Here is a 22,834-nt window from a genome sequence, read left to right on the forward strand (position 1 = left end):
TGAGATGGGGTCTTGATGTTGCCCAGGCTGGCCTGAATCTTAATTTATTACATCGAGTTCCAGATACATCCAAGAATGATCATATTTTCCTCAGTGAGCTGAGATCTGGCCACTGCACTCCAGCCTGGGCGACAGAGCGAGACTCCGTCTAAAAAAAAAAAAAAAAAAAAGAAATTCTAGAGCAGGGGGTCAGGAGTGGTGGCTCACACCTGTAATCCCAGCACTTTGGGAGGCCAAGGTGGGTGGATCATGAGGTCAGGAGTTTGAGACCAGCCTGGCCAACATAGTGAAACCCCATATCTACTAAAAAAATACAATATAAAAATTAACTGGGTGTGGTGGCTTATGCCTGTAATCCCAGCTACTTGGGAGGCTGAGGCAGGAGAATTGCTTGAACCTGGGAGATGGAGGTTGTAGTGAGCCGAGATCATGCTGCTGTACTCCAGCCCGGGCAACAGAGCAAGACTCTGTTGCTCTTGCTAAAAAAAAAAAAAAAAAAAAAAAGAAAGAAATTCTAGAGCAGACATCAACAAGCTATAGCCTGAAAGACAAGTGTGGCCTGCTGCCTGTCTTTGCAAGTAAAACTTTATTGGCACACAGCCATGTCCACTTGTTTACACTTTGTCTAGCACTGCTTTCAAACTGTAATGGCAGAGTTTAGTCATTCTGACAGAGACCATCTGGCCTATAAGGCCAAAAATATTGACTATCTGACTTTTTCCAGGAAAAATGTGCTGATCCCTGTCCTGGACAGTAAAGAGGGAAAAAGTAAAGTAAAGTATCATGGCAAGGTGTGGTGGCTCACTCCTGTAATCTCTGCATTTTGGTAGGCTGAGGCAGGAGGATAATTTGAGGTCAGGAGTTTGAGAGCAGCCTGGGAAACATGGTAAAACCCCATCTATGCTAAAAATACAAAAATTAGCCAGACATGGTGGTGCACACCTGTAATCCCAGCTACTCGTGAAGCTGAGGCAGGATAATCATTTGAAACTGGGAGGCAGAGGTTGGAGTGAGCCGAGATTGTGCCACTGCATTCCAGACTGGGCAACAGAGGGAGACTCTGTCAAAAAAAAAAAAAAAAAAATTGGAGAAGGTGAAGGCCAGAGAGATACTCTATCTTCTGAGGTCTGCTTCTGAGACCTAAAGTGTCCCAACATTACAGCAAAAGACTGTAACAAGGGCTTTGGGAATTATGAGCCAGGAATAATGGGCAAAACATACATATTTATATATATTTCTCTCCTTTGTTTTTTTTAGACAAGGTCTTGCTATGTTGCCCAGACTGGATTTGAACTCCTGGACTGAAGCAATCCTCCAGCCTTAGTCTCCTGGGTAGCTGGGATTATAGTTATTCTTTTGATCTACACTTCTATTGTAATTTGGTGCCACTCTGTTTTATTTATTACTGCTTTAAAATATATCCTAATGTTTTGAAAACTCTACATTCTGTTGTAAATCTCCTAAATTTCCAGTCTCCTAAATTTAATTTTTCAAAGGAGCCCAGTGATCAGTTTATTGAGTTTCCAAGAAAAAAAAAAGGAGAGAGAGGCTGACCGTGACGCATGCCTGTAATCCCAGCACTTCAAGAGGCTGAAGCGAGAGGATCACTTGAGCCCAGGAGTTAAAGACCAGCTTGAGTACCATAGTGAGACCCCATCTCTACCAAAAAAAAAAAAAAAAAAAAAAAAAAAATTAAGGAAGAAAGGGAAAAGAAGGGAGACAAGAACGCCAGGAGGAACTTGATTTTGGAACCCAAATTACAGGCAGCCAAAAGCACAGTGCAGCTTCCTGATTGCACAGGGAACTTAGGGGTGATCTCTGAGCTTCTCTGGGGCCTGACCAACCAGCCCTGGGACCTTCCAGAAAGGCCCCATTGCCGGCTGACCTGGACTGACTTCCTGCTTCCCTCTTGAACCAGGCATCACCCCTTTACTGCCCAAGAGCCACAGCATCATTCTGCTCCATGACTCTGACTTGTGGGGGGCCTTCCACAAAAATCAGAGATGTGCTAGAGGCCCTTGGAGAGGTGTCTCTCTGGTAAATAAGTTATTAGGCAGCACCGAGGCTGGGGACAGCTCCCCATGGTGCTTCCTTCTAGAGAGGCTCTTGCCTCTTGTATCTCCAGAGCTCTGAGAGTTGTTCCCGGTGGGAACTGTTCCTATTTCCCTTGCCCTGATCCCACAGACTGGAGCAACTTGTTTGTTTTGTTTTTTTTACCACCTGTTTCCTTCGTATAACCACTGGTCTGTGCTTGGCTTGTGTCTTAGTCCATTTTCTGTTGCTTATAACAGAATCGCTGAAACTGACTGGTTGTAAAGAGATGAAGCCAGACACCGTGGATCACACCTGTAATCCCAGTGCTTTGGGAGGCTAAAGTCGGAGGATGGTGTGATCCCAGGAGTTCAAGACCAGCCTGGGCAACATAGCAAGACCCCATCTCTACAAAAAGAATAAAACAGTTAGCTGGGGCAGTGGCTCATGCTTGTAGTCCTAGCTGCTCGGGAGGCTGAGGTGGGAAAATCCCTTGAGCCCAGGAGTTTGAGGTGGCAGTGAGCTATGATTGTACAGTGGCACTGTGGCCTGGGTGCCAGAGGAAGAGTCTGTCTCTTAAGAAAAAAAGAAGAAGAAAAAAGAATTAAAAAGAAATTATTATTATTATTATTATTATTATTATTGTTATTATTATTATTTTGAGATGGAGTCTCACTCTGTCAACCGGGCTGGAGTGCAGTGGGACCATGTTGGCTCACTGCAACCTCCATCTCCTGGGTTCAAGCAATTCTCCTGCCTCAGCCTCCTAAGTAACTGGGATTACAGGCACCCACTACCAAGCCTGGCTAATTTTTTAATATTTTTAGTAGAGACAGGGTTTCACCATGTTAGCCAGGCTGGTCTCGAACTCCTGATCTCAGGTGATCCACCCTCCTTGGCCTCCCAAAGTGTTGGGATTACAGGCGTGAGCCACCACACCTGGATTTCTATTATATATTTTTTGAGATGAAGTTGCTCCATTGCCCAGGCTGGAGTGCAGTGGCAGGACGTCAGCGCACTACAACCTCTGCCTCCCAGGTTCAAGCGATTTCCAGCTAATTTTTGTGTTTTTAGTAGAGACGGGGTTTCACCGCATTGGTCGGGCTGGTCTCAAACTCCTGACCTCAAGTGACCCACCCACTTTGGCCTCCCAAAGTGCTAGGATTACAGGTGTGAGCCACTGTGCCCAGCCAGAAATTCATTTCTTAGATTTCTGGACGCTGGGAAGTCCAAGGTCAAGGGGCTGCATCTGGTGAGGGCCTTCTTGCTACTGGGGTCTCACAGAGTCCTGAGGTGGTGCAGGGCATCACATGGCGAGAGGGTGAGTGTGCTATCTCAAGTCTCAGTCTCTCTTCCTGTTCTTATAAAGCTACAAGTCACATTCTCATGATAACCTTTTCATCCATTCATCCATTCATCCATGAGTGGGTTAATCCATTCATGATGGCAGAGCCTCATGACCTAATCACCTCTTAAAGGCCCTACCTCTCAATGCTACCACACTGGGGATTAAGTTTCAACAGGAGTTTTGGTTGGCGGAGGTGGGGGACAAGCATCCAAACCATACCACCTGGCTATGACTTTTCCAACTTCTCTTGTTCATACGAGGCTGTTACTGGTGCAAGGGTCCCTGGAGAAGAGTGTCTTCTTCAACATGCATGATTCCATTTATTCAGGTTTCCTTGTGCACACCCATGGAATATCCTGGTACAACTCAAAGAAGTGTGGAGGGGTGATTGCTTCTCTTCCTTCCTTCCTTCCTTCCTTCCTTTCTCTTTCTTTCTTTTTCTTTCTTTCTCTCTTTCCTTCTTTCTTTCTCCTTCCTTCCTTCCTTCCCCTTCCTTCCTTCCTCCCTTCCTTCCCCTCCCTCCCTCTCTCTCTTTTTCCTTCCTTCCTTCCTTCCTTCCTTCCTTCCTTCCTTCCTTCCTCCCTCCCTCCCTCCCTCCCTCCCTCCCTCCCTCCCTCTCTCTCTCTCTCTCTCTCTCTCTCTTTATTTCTTTCTTTCTTTCTCTCTCTCTCTCTCTCTCTCTCTCTCTCTCTTTCTTTCTTTCTTTCTTTCTTTCTTTCTTTCTTTCTTTCTTTCTTTCTTTCTTTCTTTCTTTCTTTCTTTCTTTCTTTCTTTCTTTCTTTCTTTCTTTCTTTCTTTCTTTTTTTCATTTCAGATGGAGTTTCGCTCTTGTTGCCCAGGCTGGAGTGCAGTGGCGCCATCTCAGCTCACCACAACCTCTGCCTCTTGGGTTCAAGCGATTCTCTTGCCTCAGTCTCCTGAGTAGCTGGGATTACAGGCACACACCACCATGCCTGGCTAATTTTTTGTATTTTTTTTTTTTAGTAGAGACAGGGTTTCTCCATGTTGGTCAGGCTGGTCTCAAACTCCCGACCTCAGGTGATCCGCCTGCCAACCTCAGGTGATCTGCCTGCCTCAGCCTCCCAAAGTGCTGGGATTACAGGGGTGAGCCACCGCACCCAGCTGATTGCTTCTATTTCATCATGAGGAAACTGGACTTTGGCTCTGACCTAAAGGGCTAGGCCTCCTCCAGGTTAACTTTTCTTTTTTTTTTCTTTTTTTTTGAGACAGGATCTTCTGTCATCAAGGCTGGAGTGCTGTGGCAAAATCCCAGCCCTTAAGCCACCGGGTGACCTTGGACTAATTCTGTTCCATCCCCAGGCCCCTGTTTCCATGATAATAAAAGGAGAAAGCTGGACTTAAGGATCTTCTTAGCCCTGCGTCACCTCTGATTCTCCCTGGAAGGATCAGAACAAGAATGGAGAACCATCACAAGATTTAAATTAAATCTCAGTTATCAAGATAAATCATATATATATAAAATATGTGTATATATATACATATAATATATATAATATATATACATATAATATATATAATATATATTCATATAATATATAATATATATACATATAATATATAATATATATTCATATAATATATAATATATACACATATAATATATATACACATATAATATATATACATATTTTATACATATATATAGTGGGAGAGAGAGAGACAGAGTTTCTCTCTTGTCACCCAGGCTGGAGTGCAATGGCATGATCTCAGCTCACCACAACCTCCACCTCCAGGGTTCAAGCGATTCTCCTGCCTCAGGCTCCCGAGTTGCTGTGAATACAGGCATGCGCCACCACACCTGGCTAATTTTGCAGTTTTAGTAGAGATGGGTTTTCTCCACATTGGTCAGGTTGATCTTGACCTCCCTAGCCTCAGTTGATCCCCCTGCCTCAGCTTCCCAAAGTGCTGGGATTACAGGCATGAGCCACCACGCCCGGCTGATAAATAATATTTTAATGCAAATTTTAACTTTTTTTGACACATGGTCTTGCCCAGGCTGCACAGTGCAGTGGTATGATCATGGCTTATGGCAGCCTCGACTTTCCAGGTTCAGGCAATCCTCCCTGTTCAGCCTCCTGAGTAGCTGGGACTACAGGCATGTGCCACCATGCCTGGCTATTTTTTAAAATTTATTTTTATTTTTTATGTTTTTATTTTTATTTATTTTTATTTTTTTTTAGGATGGAGTCTCGCTCTGTTGCCCAGGCTAGAGTGCAGTGGCATGATCTCGGCTCACTGCCAGCTCTGCCTCCTGGGTTCATGCCATTCTCCTGCCTTAGCCTCCCGAGTAGCTGGGACTACAGGCATCCGCCACCACACCGGCTAACTCACACCTGGCTTTTTTTTTGTTTTTAAATTTTTTATAGAGACAGGGTCTCACTATGTTGCCTATTATTATTATTTTATTTGAGACAGTCTTGCTCTGTCGCCCAGGCTGGAGTGTAGCAGCGTGATCTTGGCTCACTGCAAACTTTGCCTCCTGGCTTCAAGTGATTCTCCTGCCTCATCCTCCCTAGTAGCTGGGATTACATGTGCATACCACCATGCCTGGCTAATTTTTGTATCTTTAGTAGAGATGGGGTTTCACTGTTTTGGCCAGACTGGTCTTGAACTCCTGACCTCAAATGATCTGCCCACCTCAGCCTCCCAAAGTGTCGAGATTACAGGCATGAGCCACCTTGCCCAGCCCCATTATTTGTTGTTGTTTTTTTTAGAGACAGGGTCTTACTCTGTCCCCCAGGCTGGAGTGCAGTGGTGTGATCACAGCTCACTGCAGCCTTAAACTCCTGAGCTCAAGTGATCCTCCAGCCTCAGCCTCCTGAGTATCTGAGACTACAGATGCACACCCGCACACCCTGATAATTTTTAATTTTTTGTAGACATGGGGTCTCACTATGTTGCCCAGCTAGTCTCTAACTTCTGGTCTCAAGATATCCTCCTGCCTTGGCCTCCCACAGTGTTGGGATTACAGGCGTGAGCCACCATGCCTAGCCTAGGGGACAATTCTTTATTGCCTCTCATGACTTCTGGTGGCTCTAGGCTATCAGAGTGGTCGACTTCACCTCCATCTTCTTAGAGTGCTGGTTGGATTCAAGAATTAAACTGATGTAAAATTGATTAACAGGAAAAAACCCATACACATTTATTTGTTTGTTTGTTTGTTTGTTTGTTTGTTTGTTTGTTTGTTTTGAGACAGAGTCTCACTCTGTCGCCCAGGCTGGAGTACAGTGGCTCGATCTTGGCTCACTACAACCTCTGCCTCCTGGGTTCTAGTGATTCTCCTGCCTCAGCCTCCCAGGTAGCTGGCATAACAGGCTCCTGCCACCACAACAAGCTAATTTTTGTATTTTTAGTAGAGATGGTGTTTCGCCATATTGGCCAGGCCGGTCTTGAACTCCTGACCTCAGGTGATCCACCCGCCTCGGTCTCCCAATGTGCTGGGATTACAGATGTGAGCCACCACACCCGGCCGACATACATTTACTAATACAAGTTTTTGACATGGCACAAGAACCCTCCTAAGGAAATAAGGACCCACAAAAGCAGCTAGAGTTATTTACTTATATATTGAATTGGACAAAGAATAGTAAATTGTGGCTGGGGACAGTGGCTCACGACTGTAATCCCAGCACTTTGTGAGGCTGAGATGGGAGGATCACTTGAGTCCAGGAGTTCGACACCAGCCTGGGTAATGTAGTGAGACCAAAAATAAAGACTTAAAAATTAGCCGGGTGTGGTGGTGTGTGGCTGTGGTCCTAGCGGGAGGATCACTTAAACCCAGGAGGTCGATGCTGCAGTGAGCCATGGTTGCACCACCACACTCCAGCCTGGGCAACAGAGCAAGACCCTGTCTGAAGAAAAAAAGTGAGATTTGCATCTGTGATTTCCTCTCTGCCAGGCCCTCATCGGTGATCAGTACGGCCCCTGTGTGGTTCCCTCGCGGATCGATGAGAAGGAGTGGGAGGTATTGAGGGCCCGTCTGACTGCCAGGCCAAGTGACCTGGAGCTGGTGGCACGACACTTCCGGAGGGACGAGAATGCGGTTCCTCCCACCTACATCCTGCAGGCACCAGGTACTGGGGAGGCCTGTGAACCAGAGGAGGCTACCCTAACCTCTGTCCTACGCTCTGGAGCCCAGGAGGCCCGCAGGCTGGGGCTCATCACCCAGGAGCAGTGGCAGCGCTACCACCGGTCAGGTGAGGCGGCAGGGACTCCCCTTGGAGATCCACATGAAACTGACTGCGTGTTCAGAATATCCATCCCCTGTTGGCAAAAATGCAACAGTCTGCATTTCTTGCAAATGCCAAACCAGTCAACCGCTAGTCCCTTGGCTCTGAGAAAGGCTGTTTTACTGATCCAAAATAGTTCAGCCACGTTCCTGATCAGTCTTGGTCTCAGGATCTTCCTCTCCTCGCTGGCTCTTTCTTCTCGACTCCCAGGGAGGCTCCTGGCATGGGGGGTATATTAGTCTGTTCTCATGCCACTAATAAAGACACACTTGAGGCTGGGTAATTTACAAAGGAAAAAGGTTTAATGGACTCAGAATTCCACATGGCTGGGGAGGCCTCACAATCATGGCAGAAGGCAAAGGAGAAGCAAAGACACGTCTTACATGGTGGCAGGCAAGACAGAGTGAGAGCTAAGCAAAAGGGGAAACTCCTTATAAAACCATCAGATCCCGTGAGACTTATTCACTACCATGAGAACAGTATGGGCAAAACCACCACCCATGATTCAGTTATCTCCCACCAGGTCCCTCCCACAACACATGTGAATTATGGGAGCTACAATTCAAGATGAGATTTGGGTGGGGACACAGCCAAACCAGATCAGGGGGAGCAATCCAGGGTGCTACCATCCCAGTTTGCCTGGGATGAAGGGGTTCCTAGGATGCAGGATTTGTAGTACTAAAATCTGGCAGGCTGGGCCCAGTGGTGCCTACCTGTAATCCCAGCATTTTGGAAGGCCGAGGCAGGAGAATCACTTGAGTTCAGGAGTTTGAGACCAGCCTGGGCAATATAGTGACACCTCATCTCTACAAAAACAAACAAACAAACAAACAAAACTTTAAAAAATTTGCCAAACGTGGTGGTGCAGGCCTGTAATCCCAGTTACTCAGGAGGCTGAGGCAGGAGGATTGCTTGAGCCCAGGAGGCAGAGGCTGTGGTGAGCCGAGATCATGCCACTGCACTCCAACTGGGGTTACAGAGAGAGACCTGTCTCGAAAAACAAAAACAGAAACAAAAACAAAACTAACTGGGCATGGTGGTGCATGCCTGTAGCCCCAGCTACTCAGGAGGCTGAGATGAGAGGATCGCTTAAGCCCAGGAGTTGGAGGCTGCGTTGAGCTATGATCTTGCCACTGTACTCCAGCAAGGGTGACAGAGTGAGACCCTGTCTCTAAATCAATCAATCAATAAATTAATTAAATAAAATACAGTCTACACTTGAGCAACATAGTGTTTAGGGACTCTAACCCCTTGCACCATTGAAAATCTGTGTATAACTTTTGAGTCCCCCAAAACGTAGCTACTGATAGCCTACCAATAACATAAATTGTTGACCAGGTGTGGTGGCTCACGCCTATAATCCCAGCACTTTGGGAGGCTGAGGTGGGTGGATTACTTGAACCCCAAGTTGGAGACCAGCCTGGGCAACATGTCAAAACCCCACCTTTATTTTTTTTAAAAATTAAAATTAAAATTAGCGCACACCTGTAGTCTCAGCTACTCAGGAGGGTGAGGTGGGAGGATTTTGTCAGCCTAGGAGGTGGAGGTTGCAGTGAACCAAGATTGTACCACTGCACTTCAGTCTGGTCGATAGAGTGAGACCCCATATCAAACAAACAAGCATAAATAATTGGCCGGGTGCGGTGGCTCATGCCTGTAATCCCAGCACTTTGGGAGGCTGAGGCGGATGGATCATGAGGTCAGGAGTTCAAGACCAGCCTGGCCAACATAGTGAAATCCTGTCTCTACTAAAAATACAAAAATTAGCTGGGCATGGTAGTGAGCACCTGCAGTCCCAGCTACTCAGGAGGCTGAGGCAGGAGAATCGCTTGAACCCAGGAGGCAGAGGTTGTGGTGAGCCGAGATCGCACCACTGTACTCCAGCCTGGCAGCAGAGCAAGACTCTGTCTAGAAGAAAAACAAACAAACAAACAGTCGATGAACACATATTTTGTACGTTCTATCTATCATATCTTGTTTTCTTATAATAAAGTAAGCTAGAGAGAAGAAAATGTTATTACAAAAATCACAAGGAAGAGAAAATATGTTTGCTGTTGCTTAAGCATAAGTGGTTCATCAGTCACGAAGGTCTTCATCCTTGTCATCTTCACCTTGAGTAGGAAGAGGAGGGGTTGGTCTTGCTGTCTCAAGGATGGTAGAGGCAAGAGAAACTTGACCTGTGTAGTTCAAGCCCACGTTCTTCAATGGCCAGCTGCATACAATTCAGTGGCAATTATTGCATTCACTGTGATCTACAACTGCCGACTCTGTCTAGTTCCAAGACATTTTTCTTTTTCTTTTTCTTTTCCTTTCTTTCTTTCTTCTTCTTCTTCTTCTTTTTTTTTTTTTTTTTTTTTTTTTGAGATGGAGTCTCGCTCTGTAGCCCAGGCTGGAGTGCAGTGGTGCAATCTTGGCTCGCTGCAACCTCTGCCTCCCGGGTTCAAGCGATTCTCCTGCCTCGGCCTCCTGAGTAGCTGGGATTACGGGCACGCGTCACCTCACCTGGCTAATTTTTGTATTTTTAGTAGAGACGGGGTTTCCCCATGTTGCTCAGCTGGTCTCTAACTCCTGACCTCTTGATCAGCCCGCCTTGGCCTCCCAAAGTGCTGAGATTACAGGTATGAGCACCCGCGCCTGCCTGACATTTTCTTTGTACTTATTTATTTTATTTTATTTTTTGAGACAAGGTCTTACTCTGTTGCCCAGGCTGTAGTGCAGTGGCACGATCACGGCTCAGTGTGGCCTCCAGCTCCTGGGCTCAAGCAATCCTCCCACCTCAGCCTCCTCAGTAGCTGGGACCGCAGTCATACGCCATCACAGGCTGCTGACTTATGTTTTGTAGAGACGGGGTTTTGCCATGTTGCCCAGGCTGGTCTCGAACTCCTGAGCTCAAGCGATTGTCCAGCCTTTGCCTCCCAAACTGCTGAGATTACAGGTGTGAACTACACCTGGCCCTCCAAGACATTTTCATCACCCCAAAAGAAGCCCTATCCATTAAACACTCCCCATCTCCCCTCTCCCAGCGCAGGCCACCATCAATCTGCTTTCTGTCTCTGTTAATTTGCCTGTTCTGGACATTTCATGTCAATGGAATCTCATACTACATGGCCTTTTGTGTCTGGCTTCTCTCACTCGGCATCATATTTTTGAGGTTCATCCACATTTTAACACTTGTGAGTACTTCATCCATTTCAATGGCTGAATAGTATCCCATTGTGTGGAAGGACCATATTTTGTTTATCCATTCATCTGTTGATGGATGTTTCTTTTGATTTGTTTTGTTTTTGAGATGGAGTCTTGCTCTGTCGCACAGGCTGAAGTGCAGTGACATGATCTTGGCTCACTGCAACCTCCGCCTCCCAGGTTCAAATGATTCTCCTGTCTTAGCCTCTTGAGTGGTTGGGATTACAGGCGTGTGCCATCATGCCAGGCTAATTTTTGTATTTTTAGTAGTGACGGGGTTTCACCATGTTGACCAGGCTGATCTCGAACTCTTGACCTCAGGTGATCTGCCTGCCTTGGCCTCCCAAAGTGCTGGGATTACAGGCCTGAGACCCCACACCCAGCCTGTTGATGGCTGTTTGGATTGTTTCTGTCTTTTGGCTGTTGTGAATGGTGCTGTTACAAGCAAGGGTGTATTAGTATTTGTTGGAGTCTCTGTTTTCAGGTCTTTTCAGCAGATACCTGAGAGTGGAATTGCTGGGTGCGATAGTAATTCCATGGTTCACTTTTTGAGGATGACGGTATTGTTTTACAGTGTGGCTACTCCTCACATGGGGCCTCTGTGTTGCCTATCCTGAGGGGTCTTTGATTAATAATGGCTAAATCAGGCCGGGCACAGTAGCTCACGCCTGTAATCCCAAGCGCTTTGGGAGGCCAAGGCTGGAGAATTGCTTGAGCTCAGGAGTTGGAGACCAGCCTGGGCAACATAGCAAGACCCCATCTCTAAAAAAAAAATACAAAAATTAGCCGGGTGTGCTGATGCAAGCCTGTAATCCCAGCTATTTGGGAGGCTGAGGTGGAAGGATCACTTGAGCCTGGGAGGCGGAGGTTGCAGTGAGCCAAGATCGCGCCACTCCACTCCGGCCTGGGTGACAGAGTGAGACCGTGTCTCAATAATAATAAAAGTAAGAATAATGGCTTAGGCTGGGCGCGGTCACTCACTCCTGTAATCCCAGCACTTTGGGAGGCCGAGACAGGCGGATCACGAGGGCAGGAGATTGAAACCATCCTGGCTAACACGGTGAAACCCCGTCTCTATGAAAAATAGAAAAATTAGCTGGGCGTGGTGGCAGGTGCCTGTAGTCCCAGCTACTCGGGAGACTGAGGCAGGAGAGTGGTGGGTGAACCCAGGAGGCGGAGGTTGTGGTGAGCCGAGATCATGTCATTGCACTCCAGCCTGGGTGACAAGAGCGAAACTCCGACTCTCTCTCTCTCTCTTTAAGAATAATGGCTTAATTAGTGTAACTCTGAGTGCAGTCCCTGGACCAGCAAGCCTTGGCTTGTTGCAGATGTAAACTCCGGGGCCCCACTCAGATCTGCTGAATCACTTCTGGAGGTGGGGTCCAGCCACGCGGGTCTTTTCGAGTCTCGCAGGTCAGACTCTGGTGCACGTTAATCTTGAGAACCAATGCACGTCCCCCAACAACAGGTCTCCCAGCAACCCCATTTAGGTCAGCTGCTGACCCAATAATGACCACACTTCCTTCCCACCTTCCCCACTTTGGCAGTCATTGACTGGGAGATACAGCAGGGCCTGCTGAGCTCAGAGGAACGGGACCAGGGAGCCACCGTCTTCCTTCGAGAGATCCAAGACCTCTACAAACACATCCTTGAAGACTGCGCCCTCGGGATGGTGGACCGGCTCGCGGATGGCTGCCTGGACACTGATGCCCAGAACCTTCTCAGCAGCCTCAAGGGCCACATCACTGACATGCACCCCGAGGTCCTCAAGGCCCACCGCCTGCCGTGGAGCCGCGACCTGGTGAACCCCAAGAACAAAACTCACGCCCAGTACCTGAAGGAGCTGGGCGAGCAGTTTGTGGCGAGGGCCAATCACCAGGTCCTCGAACGCCTCCGTGAGCTGGATGTGGCCGGACAGGAGTTGGCGTGGCTCTACCAAGAGATCCGCCACCACCTTTGGCAGAGCTCGGAGGTCACCCAGAACTTCTGCGGACGTCAGGAACTCCTGGCCCGGCTTGGGCAGCAGCTCAGGCACGATGACAGCAAGCAGCACACCCCCCTGGTACTCTTTGGGCCCCCGGGCATCGGAAAGACGGCCCTGATGTGCAAGCTGGTTGAGCAGATGCCAAGGCTGCTCGGGCACAAGACGGTGACCGTCCTGCGGCTGCTGGGGACGTCGCAGATGAGCTCGGATGCCCGTGGCCTGCTGAAGAGCATCTGCTTCCAGGTGTGCCTGGCCTATGGGCTGCCCTTACCCTGTGCCCAGGTTCTGGATGCCCACACCAGGGTGGTCCAGTTTTTCCACACCCTCCTCCATACCGTCTCTTGCAGAAACTTTGAGTCTCTTGTGCTCCTGCTGGATGCTATGGATGACCTGGACTCTGTCCGCCATGCTCGGAGGGTTCCCTGGCTGCCTCTCAACTGCCCCCCGAGGGTGCACCTCATCCTCTCAGCTTGCTCGGGGGCACTGGGGGTTTTGGACACCTTACAGAGAGTGCTCCTGGACCCGGAGGCCTACTGGGAGGTGAAGCCCCTCTCTGGAAACCAAGGCCAGGAGATGATCCAACACCTGCTGGTGGCTGCAAGGAGGACGCTGAGCCCGGTGCACACAGATTTGCTCTGGGCCAGCCTCCCGGAGTGTGGGAACCCGGGGCGGCTGAGGCTGGCCTTTGAGGAGGCCCGGAAGTGGGTCTCCTTCACTGTACCTGCACCACTGGCCACCACCGCAGAGGAAGCCACACACCAGCTCTGCGCGCGTCTGGAGCAGACACATGGGCGGCTCCTCGTGGCCCACGTGCTGGGCTACATCGTGTCTTCCCGGTAAGTCTCTGTGTTTTGAAACTCTTATTTATTTATGTTTAATTTTTTATTTTTAGAGATGGGGCTCTAGTTATGTCACCCAGGCTGGAGTGCAGAGGCGCGATCACAGCTCACTGCAGTCTCAAGTGATCCTCACGCCTCACCTGCTGAGTAGCTGGGACTACAGGTGTGCACCACCGTGCCCAGCAAAATATAATTTTTTAATTTTAATTTTTAGAGATGGGGTCTGACTCTGTCGCCCAGGCTGGAGTGCAGTGGCATGACCGTAGGTCACTGCAGTCTCCAACTTCCAGGCTCAAGTGATCATCCCATCTCAGCCTGCTGAGTAGGGTAGCTGGGACTACACGCGTGCACCACTGTACCCAGACAAATATTTTTTTTATTTTTGTTTTTAGAGATAGGGGTCTGTCTCTGTCTCCCAGGCTGGAGTGCAGTGGCACAGTCATACCTGACTGCAGTCTCCAACTCCGAGGCTCAAGTGATCCTCCCATCTCAGCCTGCCGAGTAGGGTAGCTGGGACTACAGGTGTGCAACACCGTGCCCAGCCAAATGCAATTTTGGTTTGTCAACTATACCTCAACAAAGCTGGGAAAATAAATCCACACATGCAAAAGAAAGAACATGGTTGTTCTTTCTACATGGTTGCTTAGCCAAGTGAAAGTCTCAGGGCTATAAATTGCAACAAACTAGGCCAGGCGCGGTGGCTCACACCTGTAATCCCAGAACTTTGGGAGGTCGAGGCAGGCGGATCACCCAAGGTCGGGAGTTGGAGACCAGCCTGACGAACATGGAGGAACTCTGTCTCCACTAAAAATACAAAAAAATTAGCCGGACGTGGTGGTGCATGCCTATAATCCCAGCTACTTGGGAGGCTGAGGTAAAAGAATCACTTGAACCCAGGAGGCAGAGGTTGCAGTGAGCCAAGACAGTGCCACTGTGCTTCAGCCTGGGTGACAAAGGAAGACTCCACCTCAAAAAGAAAGAGAAAGAGAAGGAGGGAAGGAAGGAAGGAAAAAAAGGAAGGAAGGAAGGAAGGATAGTAAGAAAGAAAAGAAAAGAAGGAAGGGAGAGATAAAGGAAAGAAAGAAAGAGAAAGAAAGAAAAAGAAAGAAAGAAAAGGAAAGAAAGAGAAAGAAAAAAGAAGAAAGGAATGAAGGAAAGAAGGAAGGAAGGGAGGAAAGGAAGGAAGAAAACAAAAGCAAAAGCAAAAACAACAAGCAGCAGAGAGGAAGGGGTTAATCAGAAGCACCAAGCAGCCACATTCCCTCCCCTGAGTTTGTCCTCTGCCAATTGGCGGAGACACCAAGGAACAAAACTTTGCCTTTACTGCAACTGGCCAACAGCAAACACTCAAAACCATCATCCAAAATGCTGGACGACATAGTTTTGCCTCTTCTCAGTTTTAGGGGGATTTTTGTTTTGTTTTGTTTTGTTTGTTTTGTTTTGTTTTGTTTTTTTCTCAGCCGGTGCCATTTCAGACCTTTGTCAGTTACCACAAATTAATCTAGAGGGTGGTGGTCACCCTAGCAAGGAGGTCTTTCTGCTTGTTTCTTTGCCAGAAATAGAAACACATTCCTGCTAGTGCAAGAAATAAGAGAATAGGCTAGGTGCAGTGGCTCATACCTGTAATCCCAGCGTTTTGGGAGGCTAAGGTGGGAGAATCACTTGAATCCAGGAGTTTGAGACCAGCCTAGGCAACACAGTGAGGCCCCTGTCTGTACAACAATTAGCTGACCATGGTGGTACGTGCCTATAGACCCAGTTACTCAGGAGGCTGAGATGGGAGGATCACTTGAGCGCAGGAGTTGAAGGCTGCAGCAAGCCATGATTGTGCCACTGCACTATAGACTGGGAGACAAAGGAAGACCTTGTCTCAAAAGAAAGAAAGAAGAAAAAGGAAGGAAGGAAGGAAGGGTGTGTGTATGAAAGAGAGAGAGAGAGAGAGAGAAAGAGAGAGAGAATGAGAGAGATCGAGATCCAATGGAGAGTTAAGGAAATTCAGGGCCGTCTTATAGCTGACTCCAGGGACTTATCCCAGATTTCCCAACTATAAGAGTACAAATACCGCCTGGGGTGGGTGGCTCACACCCGTAATCCCAGCACTTTGGGAGGCCAAGGTGGGAGAATTACTTGAGCCCAGGAGTTCAAGACCAGCCTGGGCAAAAAAACGAGAGCCCCTGCCTCAGTGAAAAATAAAAACATTAGCTGGACATGGCTCACACCTGTAGTCCCAGCTATTCAGGAGGCTGAGGCAGGAGGATTCACTGAGTCAGGAGGTCATGGCTGCAGTGAACTGTAATCATGCCACTGCACTCTGGCCTGGGCAACAGAGCAAGACCCTGTCTCCAAAAAAAAGTGCAAATAACAACTGGGGCATGTTCCAGAATAGAGGGGTGGTGCATTGGGCCATCTGGTGAAGTTGGCTTGGAGGAAGTGAGTTGTCATGGAAACTGTCATAAAAATCAGAGCAGCTTCTCCTTCCTTCTTCCTCTGGGGTCCTCTCTGCCCATCAACTCCTCTTGTAGACTCTTCCTTCAGCCTCTCTGGAACTTCAGCTTGCCTTGAGCCACAGTTGGCATCAGGAGCTCATATTTCTGTGACCAAGTGCCTGCCATCTTACTGACTTTTTCTTTGGGTCCTAATTCCAAAGTACAGGGAGACAGAAATCAATTGGCCTACTTGGTCCCAGGTCTGGTTCAATTAGTAAAGCCAGGTCTCTCACAGGGGTGGCGGGGAGGTGGTTTATGAAGCATGAAGATAAGATGGATGATTTTGGTTAATCCAGTTCCATGAAAATATGTTATGCTTACACATCAGATCCATGTGGCGGGATGGTGAGAGCTTCGCTCTTGGAGCAGACCTGAGATCCTTCTAGGCCAGAGGTCGTCACTTCAGGGTAGTTCTCCCCCCCCAACCCAGGGGACACTAGCAGTGTCTGGAGGCATTTTTGGTTGTCTGATTGAGCAGGGTGGTGCTCCTGGTGTCTTTCCTGAGTGGAGTCCAGGGGTGCTGTTTAACACCCTACAGTGCAAAGGATGGTCCTACTTTAGAGAATGATCCAGCCCCAGATGTTGATAGTGCAGAGGGTAAGAAACCTTGCCTTAGCATGAGAGACCCTATCCATTCATCCATCCATCAATCCGTCCCTCCCTCCCTCCTTCCATCATCTCTGTCATCCATCAATCCATCCATTCATCCATCCATCCATCATCTCAACCTTTCATCCATCCATCCATCATCTCTATCTTCCATCCACCTATCCATCATCTCGATCTTCCATCCATCGATTCTCTCTAAATTCCATCTATCCTTCCATCCATCATCTCTATCTTCCATCCATTCACCCATCCATTTATCCACCCACCCGTCATCTCTATCTTCCATCCATCCATCATCCATCCATCCATCTTTCAATCCACCCACCCATCATCTCGATCTTCCTTCCATCCGTCATCTCTATCATCCGTCCATTCATTCATCCATCTATCCATCATCTCGACTTTTCATTCATTCATCCATTCATCTCTATCTTCCATTCATCTAGCCATCATCTCGATCTTCCATTCTTCCATCCATTCTCTCTAAATCCATCTATCTTTCCATCCAACATCTCTGTCTTCCTTCCATCCATCATCTCTATCATCCATCCATCCATCCATCCATCCATCATCTCTAGCTTCCATCCATCCATCTATCCATCCATCTATCCACCCACCATCTCTATCTTCCTTCCATCCATCATCTCTATTTTTCATCCATCCATCCTTCCATCAATCCATCCATCCATCCATCATCACTATCTTCCATCCTTCCACCCATTCTCTCTAAATTCCATCTATCCTTCCATCCATCATCTCTGTCTTCCTTCCTTTCATCATCTCTATCATTCATCCATCCATCCATCCATCCATCCATCCATCATCTCTATCTTCCTTCCATCCATCATCTCTATTTTCCATCCATCCATCCATCCATCCATCCATCCATCCATCCATCCATCCACCCACCCACCCTTCATCTCTATCATCAATCCACCCATTCATCCATCCATCCAACCAACCATCTGTCCATCCATCCATCTATCCATCCATCCATCCACCCACCCATCATTTCTATCATCCATCTATCCATCCATCTATCATCTCTATCTTCCTTGCATCTATCATCTCTGTCTTCCATCCTTCCATCCATCCATTCACCCACTCGTCCATCATGTCTATCTATGTCTGTCTCTATATATCTATATATTTCTCTATGACCCATTGATAAATATGCATAGTCTCCATCTATCTCTGTCACTTCTAGTAATCTATCCTTGTATCTCTCTACCATCTGTCTCTACCTATCTAACTCTATATCTATCCCATATCTACAAATACATCACTTTTATCTACCCACCTATTTAAATTGTCTATGTATCTATCGTCTCTATCTTTTTTTTTTTTTTTTTTTTTGAGACGGAGTCTGGCTCTGTCGCCCGGGCTGGAGTGCAGTGGCCGGATCTCAGCTCACTGCAAGCTCCGCCTCCCGGGTTTATGCCATTCTCCTGCCTCAGCCTCCCGAGTAGCTGGGACTACAGGCGCCCGCCACCTCGCCCGGCTAGTTTTTTGTATTTTTTAGTAGAGAAGGGGTTTCACCGTGTTAGCCAGGATGGTCTCGATCTCCTGACCTCGTGATCCGCCCGTCTCGGCCTCCCAAAGTGCTGGGATTACAGGCTTGAGCCACCGCACCCGGCCGCTATCGTCTCTATCTTTATCCATCTATTCATTTATAATCAATCAATCAATCTCTAATTCTATCTCTCTGTTGCTCATCTATATCGATCCTGTCTATCTTTAATCTCTCTCTCTCTGTTTTTTGTTTTGACAGGGTCTCACTCTCTGTGACCCAGGCTGGAGCGCAGTGAAATGATCACAGCTCACTGCAGTCTTGACTTCTTGGGCTCAAGCAATCCTCCCATCTCAGACCCCTCTGAGTAGCTGAGACTACAGGTGCACACCACCACACCCAGTTATTTATTTCTTCTTTTTTTTTTTTCTTTGAGACAGAGTCTCACTCTGTTGCTTAGGCTGGAGTACAGTGGTGCAATCTCAGCTTACTGCAACCTCTGCCTCCTAGGTTCAAATGATTCTCATGTCTCAGCCTCTCAAGTAGCTGGGATTACCTGCATGCACCACCATGCCTGGCTAACTTTTGTGTTTTCAGTAGAGACAGAGTTTTGCCTTGTTGGCCAGGCTGGTCTCGAATTCCTGGCCTCAAGTAATCTGCCCACTTTTGCCTCCCAAAGTGCTAGGATTACAGGAATGAGCCACCACATCCAGCCTTATTTATTATTTATTTATTTATTTAGTAGAGACAGGGTCTCACTATGTTGCCCAGACTGCTCTCAAACTCCTGGGCTCAAACAGTCCTCCCACCTTCGCTTCCCAAAGTGCTGGGATTACAGGTGTGAGCCACCATGCCTAGCTTATAATCTATCTCTGTATATACAGCTGGCTCTTGAACAACCTGGGGGTAAGGGGAACCAACTGTCTCCCAATGTAGCTCTAAATTGGTGTATAACTTTGAACTCCCCTAAAACTTAAATACTAATAGCCTACTGTTGACCAGAAGCCTTACCAGTAACATACATGGTTGGTGAACATGTATTTCATATATTCTATGTATTACAGACTGTATTCCTACAACAAAACAAGGTAGAGAAAAGAAAATGATAGTAAGAAAATCATAAGGGGGGCTGGGTGCAGTGGCTCATGCTTGTAATTCCAGCTACTTAGGAGGCTGAGTACGAGAATTGCTTGAACCCAGGAGGCGAAGGTTGCAGTGAGCCTAGATCACGCCATTGCACTCGAGCCTGGGTGACAGAGCAAGACTCTGTCTCAAAAAAAGAGATAATCATAAGGAAGAAAAATACATGTAGTATTCATGAAGTGGAAGTGGATCATCACAAAAGTCTTCATCCTTGTGTTCTTCACACTGAGGAGGCAGAGGAAGAGGAGGAGAAGGGAAGGAGGAGAAGGGGACTTGGTCTTCCTGTCTCAGAGGCAGCACAGGTGGAAGAAAATCCACATATAAGTGGACTCATGCAGTTCAAACCTGTGTTCTTCAAGGATCAACTCTATGTCTATCTGCTTGTCTATATCTATTTATCTATCATCTGTCTACCTATTTATCTTTATGTTTATCTATCTCTGTATCTATTGCTCTATCTCTTATTTATATCTATGTCTCTCTATATAATATGTCTGTCTATGATATGACTATTTATACATCTGTCTATCTGTCATGCTACCAGCATCTAGTGGGTGAAGGCTTGGGTGGGGGCTGCTACACATCCTACAACAGGGGTCCCCAACCCCCAGTACCGGTACCAGTCCATGGCCTGTTAGGAACCAGGCTGTACAGCAGGAGGTGAGCAGCAGGCGAACAAGTGAAGCTTCATCTGTATCTGCAGCCACTTCTTGCTGCTCCTCATCGCTCCCATTACCACCTGAGCTCCACCTCCTGTCAGGTCAGCAGCATCATTAGATTCTCATAAGAGCGCAAACCCTATTGAGAACTGTGCATACAAGGGATCTAGGTTGCTTGAATCTTATGAGAATCTAATACCTGATGACCTGTCACTGTCTTCCATCACCCCCAGAGGGGACTGTCTAGTTGCAGGAAAACAAGCTCAGGGCTCCCTCTGATTCTATGTTATGGGGAGTTGTAGAATTATTTTGTTATATATTGCAATGTAGTAATAATAGAAATAAAGTGTACAATGCACTTGATCATCCCAAACCATCACCCCCACCCCGGTCTGTGGAAAAAAATTGTCTTCCAAGAAACTGGTCCCTGGTGCCAAAAAGATTGGGGACTGCTGCCCTACAACACACAGGGCGGTCCCCACCCTAAAACATGATCTGACTCCAAACATCAACAATGCGAGCCCAAGAAACGCTGCACTCAGCATGCCCCGTGCCCTCTGGGAGCCTCACTACCTCCTCTGCACAGAGGTGCTCGTTGGGAGAGCATCCATCCTCCAAGGCTACCGGAAGGATCAATGAGATCACGCTCGCCAGAATAAGAGTTCAGAATATGGGGAACTAGTGCACTTTCTTCTTAGCCCTCAACAGTTTTGTTTTTGTCAGATGAGGAAACTGAGGCAAAGAGAAGGTACATTACTTGCCAAGGTCTCTCAGCCAAATGTAAGCCTGATCAAATCAGATCAAATGCAAGCCTGATGACCATGCACAGCCCTGTTTTGCAATTCAGGCTAGGCGGGTCCCGTGGGAGTGCCAAGTGAGGTGCTTGCTCTGGGGTTCACATTGCTTAGGGGATGTCTTCAGGGATGAAGATGGACTGTCAACATAGTGGTTCACCCATGACCATGGGCACATCTCCTAGGCTCTCTCTGACACCATATAATAGAACTTTTACAGGCCAGGTGCAGTGGCTCACACCTAATCCCAACATTTTGGGAGGCTGAGGCAGGCAGATCACCTGAGATCAGGAGTTGGAAAGCAGCCTGGCCAACATAGTGAAACCCCATCTCTACTAAAAATACAAAAATTAGCCAGGCATGGTGGTGCACACCTGTAGTCCCAGCTACTGGAGAGGCTGAGGCAGGAGAATCACTTGATCTCAGGAGGCAGAGATTGCAGTGAGCTGAGATGGCACCACTGAACTCCAACCTAGGCAACAGAGTGAGACTCTGTCTCAAAAAAAAAAAAAAAAAAAAAAAAAAAAAAAAAAAAAAAAAGTTTGCAAAGAGGACAGTGTTGGGTATGACATTATTACCAATATGGTAACTACAAGCCACAAAAACTATGGAACACTTGAAAGGTGCTTCATGCAACTCAGAAACTGAATTTAAGTTTGAAAGACGGTTCATGCAACCAAGACACTGAATTTTGAATTTTATTACTTTTTAACCAGTTAAACTTTATTTGTACTTATTTGTTCATTTGTTTATGTATTTGTTTTAGAGACAGGGTCTCACTGTTTTGCCCAGGCTGGAGTGCAGTGATGTAATCACAGCTCACTGCAGCCTCAACCTCCTGGGCTCAAGCCATCCTCCCCTCTCAGCCTCCCAAGTAGCCCGGACTACAGGCGTGCGCCCCCATGCCCAGCTAATTTTAAATTTTTTTTGTAGAGATGGGGTCTCCTTGTTTTGCCTAGGCTGGTCTTGAGCTGTGGCCTCAAGCAGTCCTCCTGCCTCAGCCTCCCAAAGGTCAGGGATTACAGGCGTGATCCACCGCGCCCAGCCCACTTATCCTAATTAAAGACATGCCTTGGTGGGCCAGGGTGGAGTGGGGTGGGTGCAGTTAGTTTCTGCATTATTTTCCTTGAGTTACCTCGTCCTTCCCTCCCTATACTGTCTGTCTCAGACCACTTGAGGTTGAGGAGTGATCGGTTTATGGTTCTGTAGGTGTGCATGCAGAGGAAAAGATTGGCACTTTGGGAGACCGAGGCGGGTGGATCACGAGGTCAGGAGCTGGAGACCAGCCTGGCCAACATGGTAAAACCCTGTCTCTACTAAAAATACAAAAATTAGCTGAGTGTGGTGGCACGCACCTGTAGTCCCAGCTACTCAGGAGACTGAGGCAGGAGAATCGCTTGAACCCGGGAGGCGGAGGTTGCAGTGAGCCAAGATCGTACCACTGCATTCCAGCCTGGGCGACAGAGCAAGACTCTGTCTCAAAAAAAGAAAAAAAAAAAAAATCGGAAAAGGTCTTCCTTGGTGGATACTGCCCTAACGGGCTTGGGCCCTTGTGGGCGCTGTCCAAATGCTGATCCCAGGTGATGTGCTGGACACCGAGCGGGTGGCTGTATCCCTCCCTGTCTTGGCTTCTGCATCCTCCAAACGCAGAAGACATGAGATGTGCCTCAAAGCCCCACTCCTCCTCCCTTCAGGCACGGTCTCTCGGAGGCGGAGCTGAAGGATGTTTTGTCCTTGGACGACGAGGTCCTGCAGGCTGTGTACCGGGACTGGACCCCACCCAGCAAGGAGCTGCTGCGCTTCCCGCCCCTGCTGTGGGTGCGACTTCGTCGGGATCTGGGATACTACTTGGCCCGGCGGCCCGTGGATGGCTTCACCCTCCTGGCCATTGCCCACAGGTAGGTCCAGGCAGCAGTGGCAGGGGCACTGGGTGGGACCCCAAGAATAAGGAGGACTCACTGGCCAGGGGTCTTCTCAGTACCAGATCCTTCACTCCCC

At 47.9% G+C, this 22,834-nt stretch overlaps 1 protein-coding gene across 7 annotated transcripts in view; it reads left to right on the top strand.

Moving 5' to 3' along the window:
* Positions 1-22,834, top strand: part of NWD1 (NACHT and WD repeat domain containing 1) — a 92,951-nt gene that overhangs the window by 17,634 nt on the left and 52,483 nt on the right. For 6 of the 7 annotated variants that reach the window (XM_045379619.3, XM_065535132.2, XM_045379617.3 and 3 more), the window contains 3 exons: positions 7,299-7,596; positions 12,360-13,632; positions 22,531-22,734. In XM_045379619.3, coding sequence (XP_045235554.2) covers positions 7,299-7,596; positions 12,360-13,632; positions 22,531-22,734 — 1,775 coding nt within the window. The remainder of the gene's footprint in view (positions 1-7,298; positions 7,597-12,359; positions 13,633-22,530; positions 22,735-22,834) is intronic. The other variant, XM_074026287.1, reaches the window with a different exon arrangement.

This window comes from Macaca fascicularis, chromosome 19, assembly GCF_037993035.2.
Source record: "Macaca fascicularis isolate 582-1 chromosome 19, T2T-MFA8v1.1".
Classification (NCBI taxonomy): Eukaryota; Metazoa; Chordata; class Mammalia; order Primates; family Cercopithecidae; genus Macaca; species Macaca fascicularis.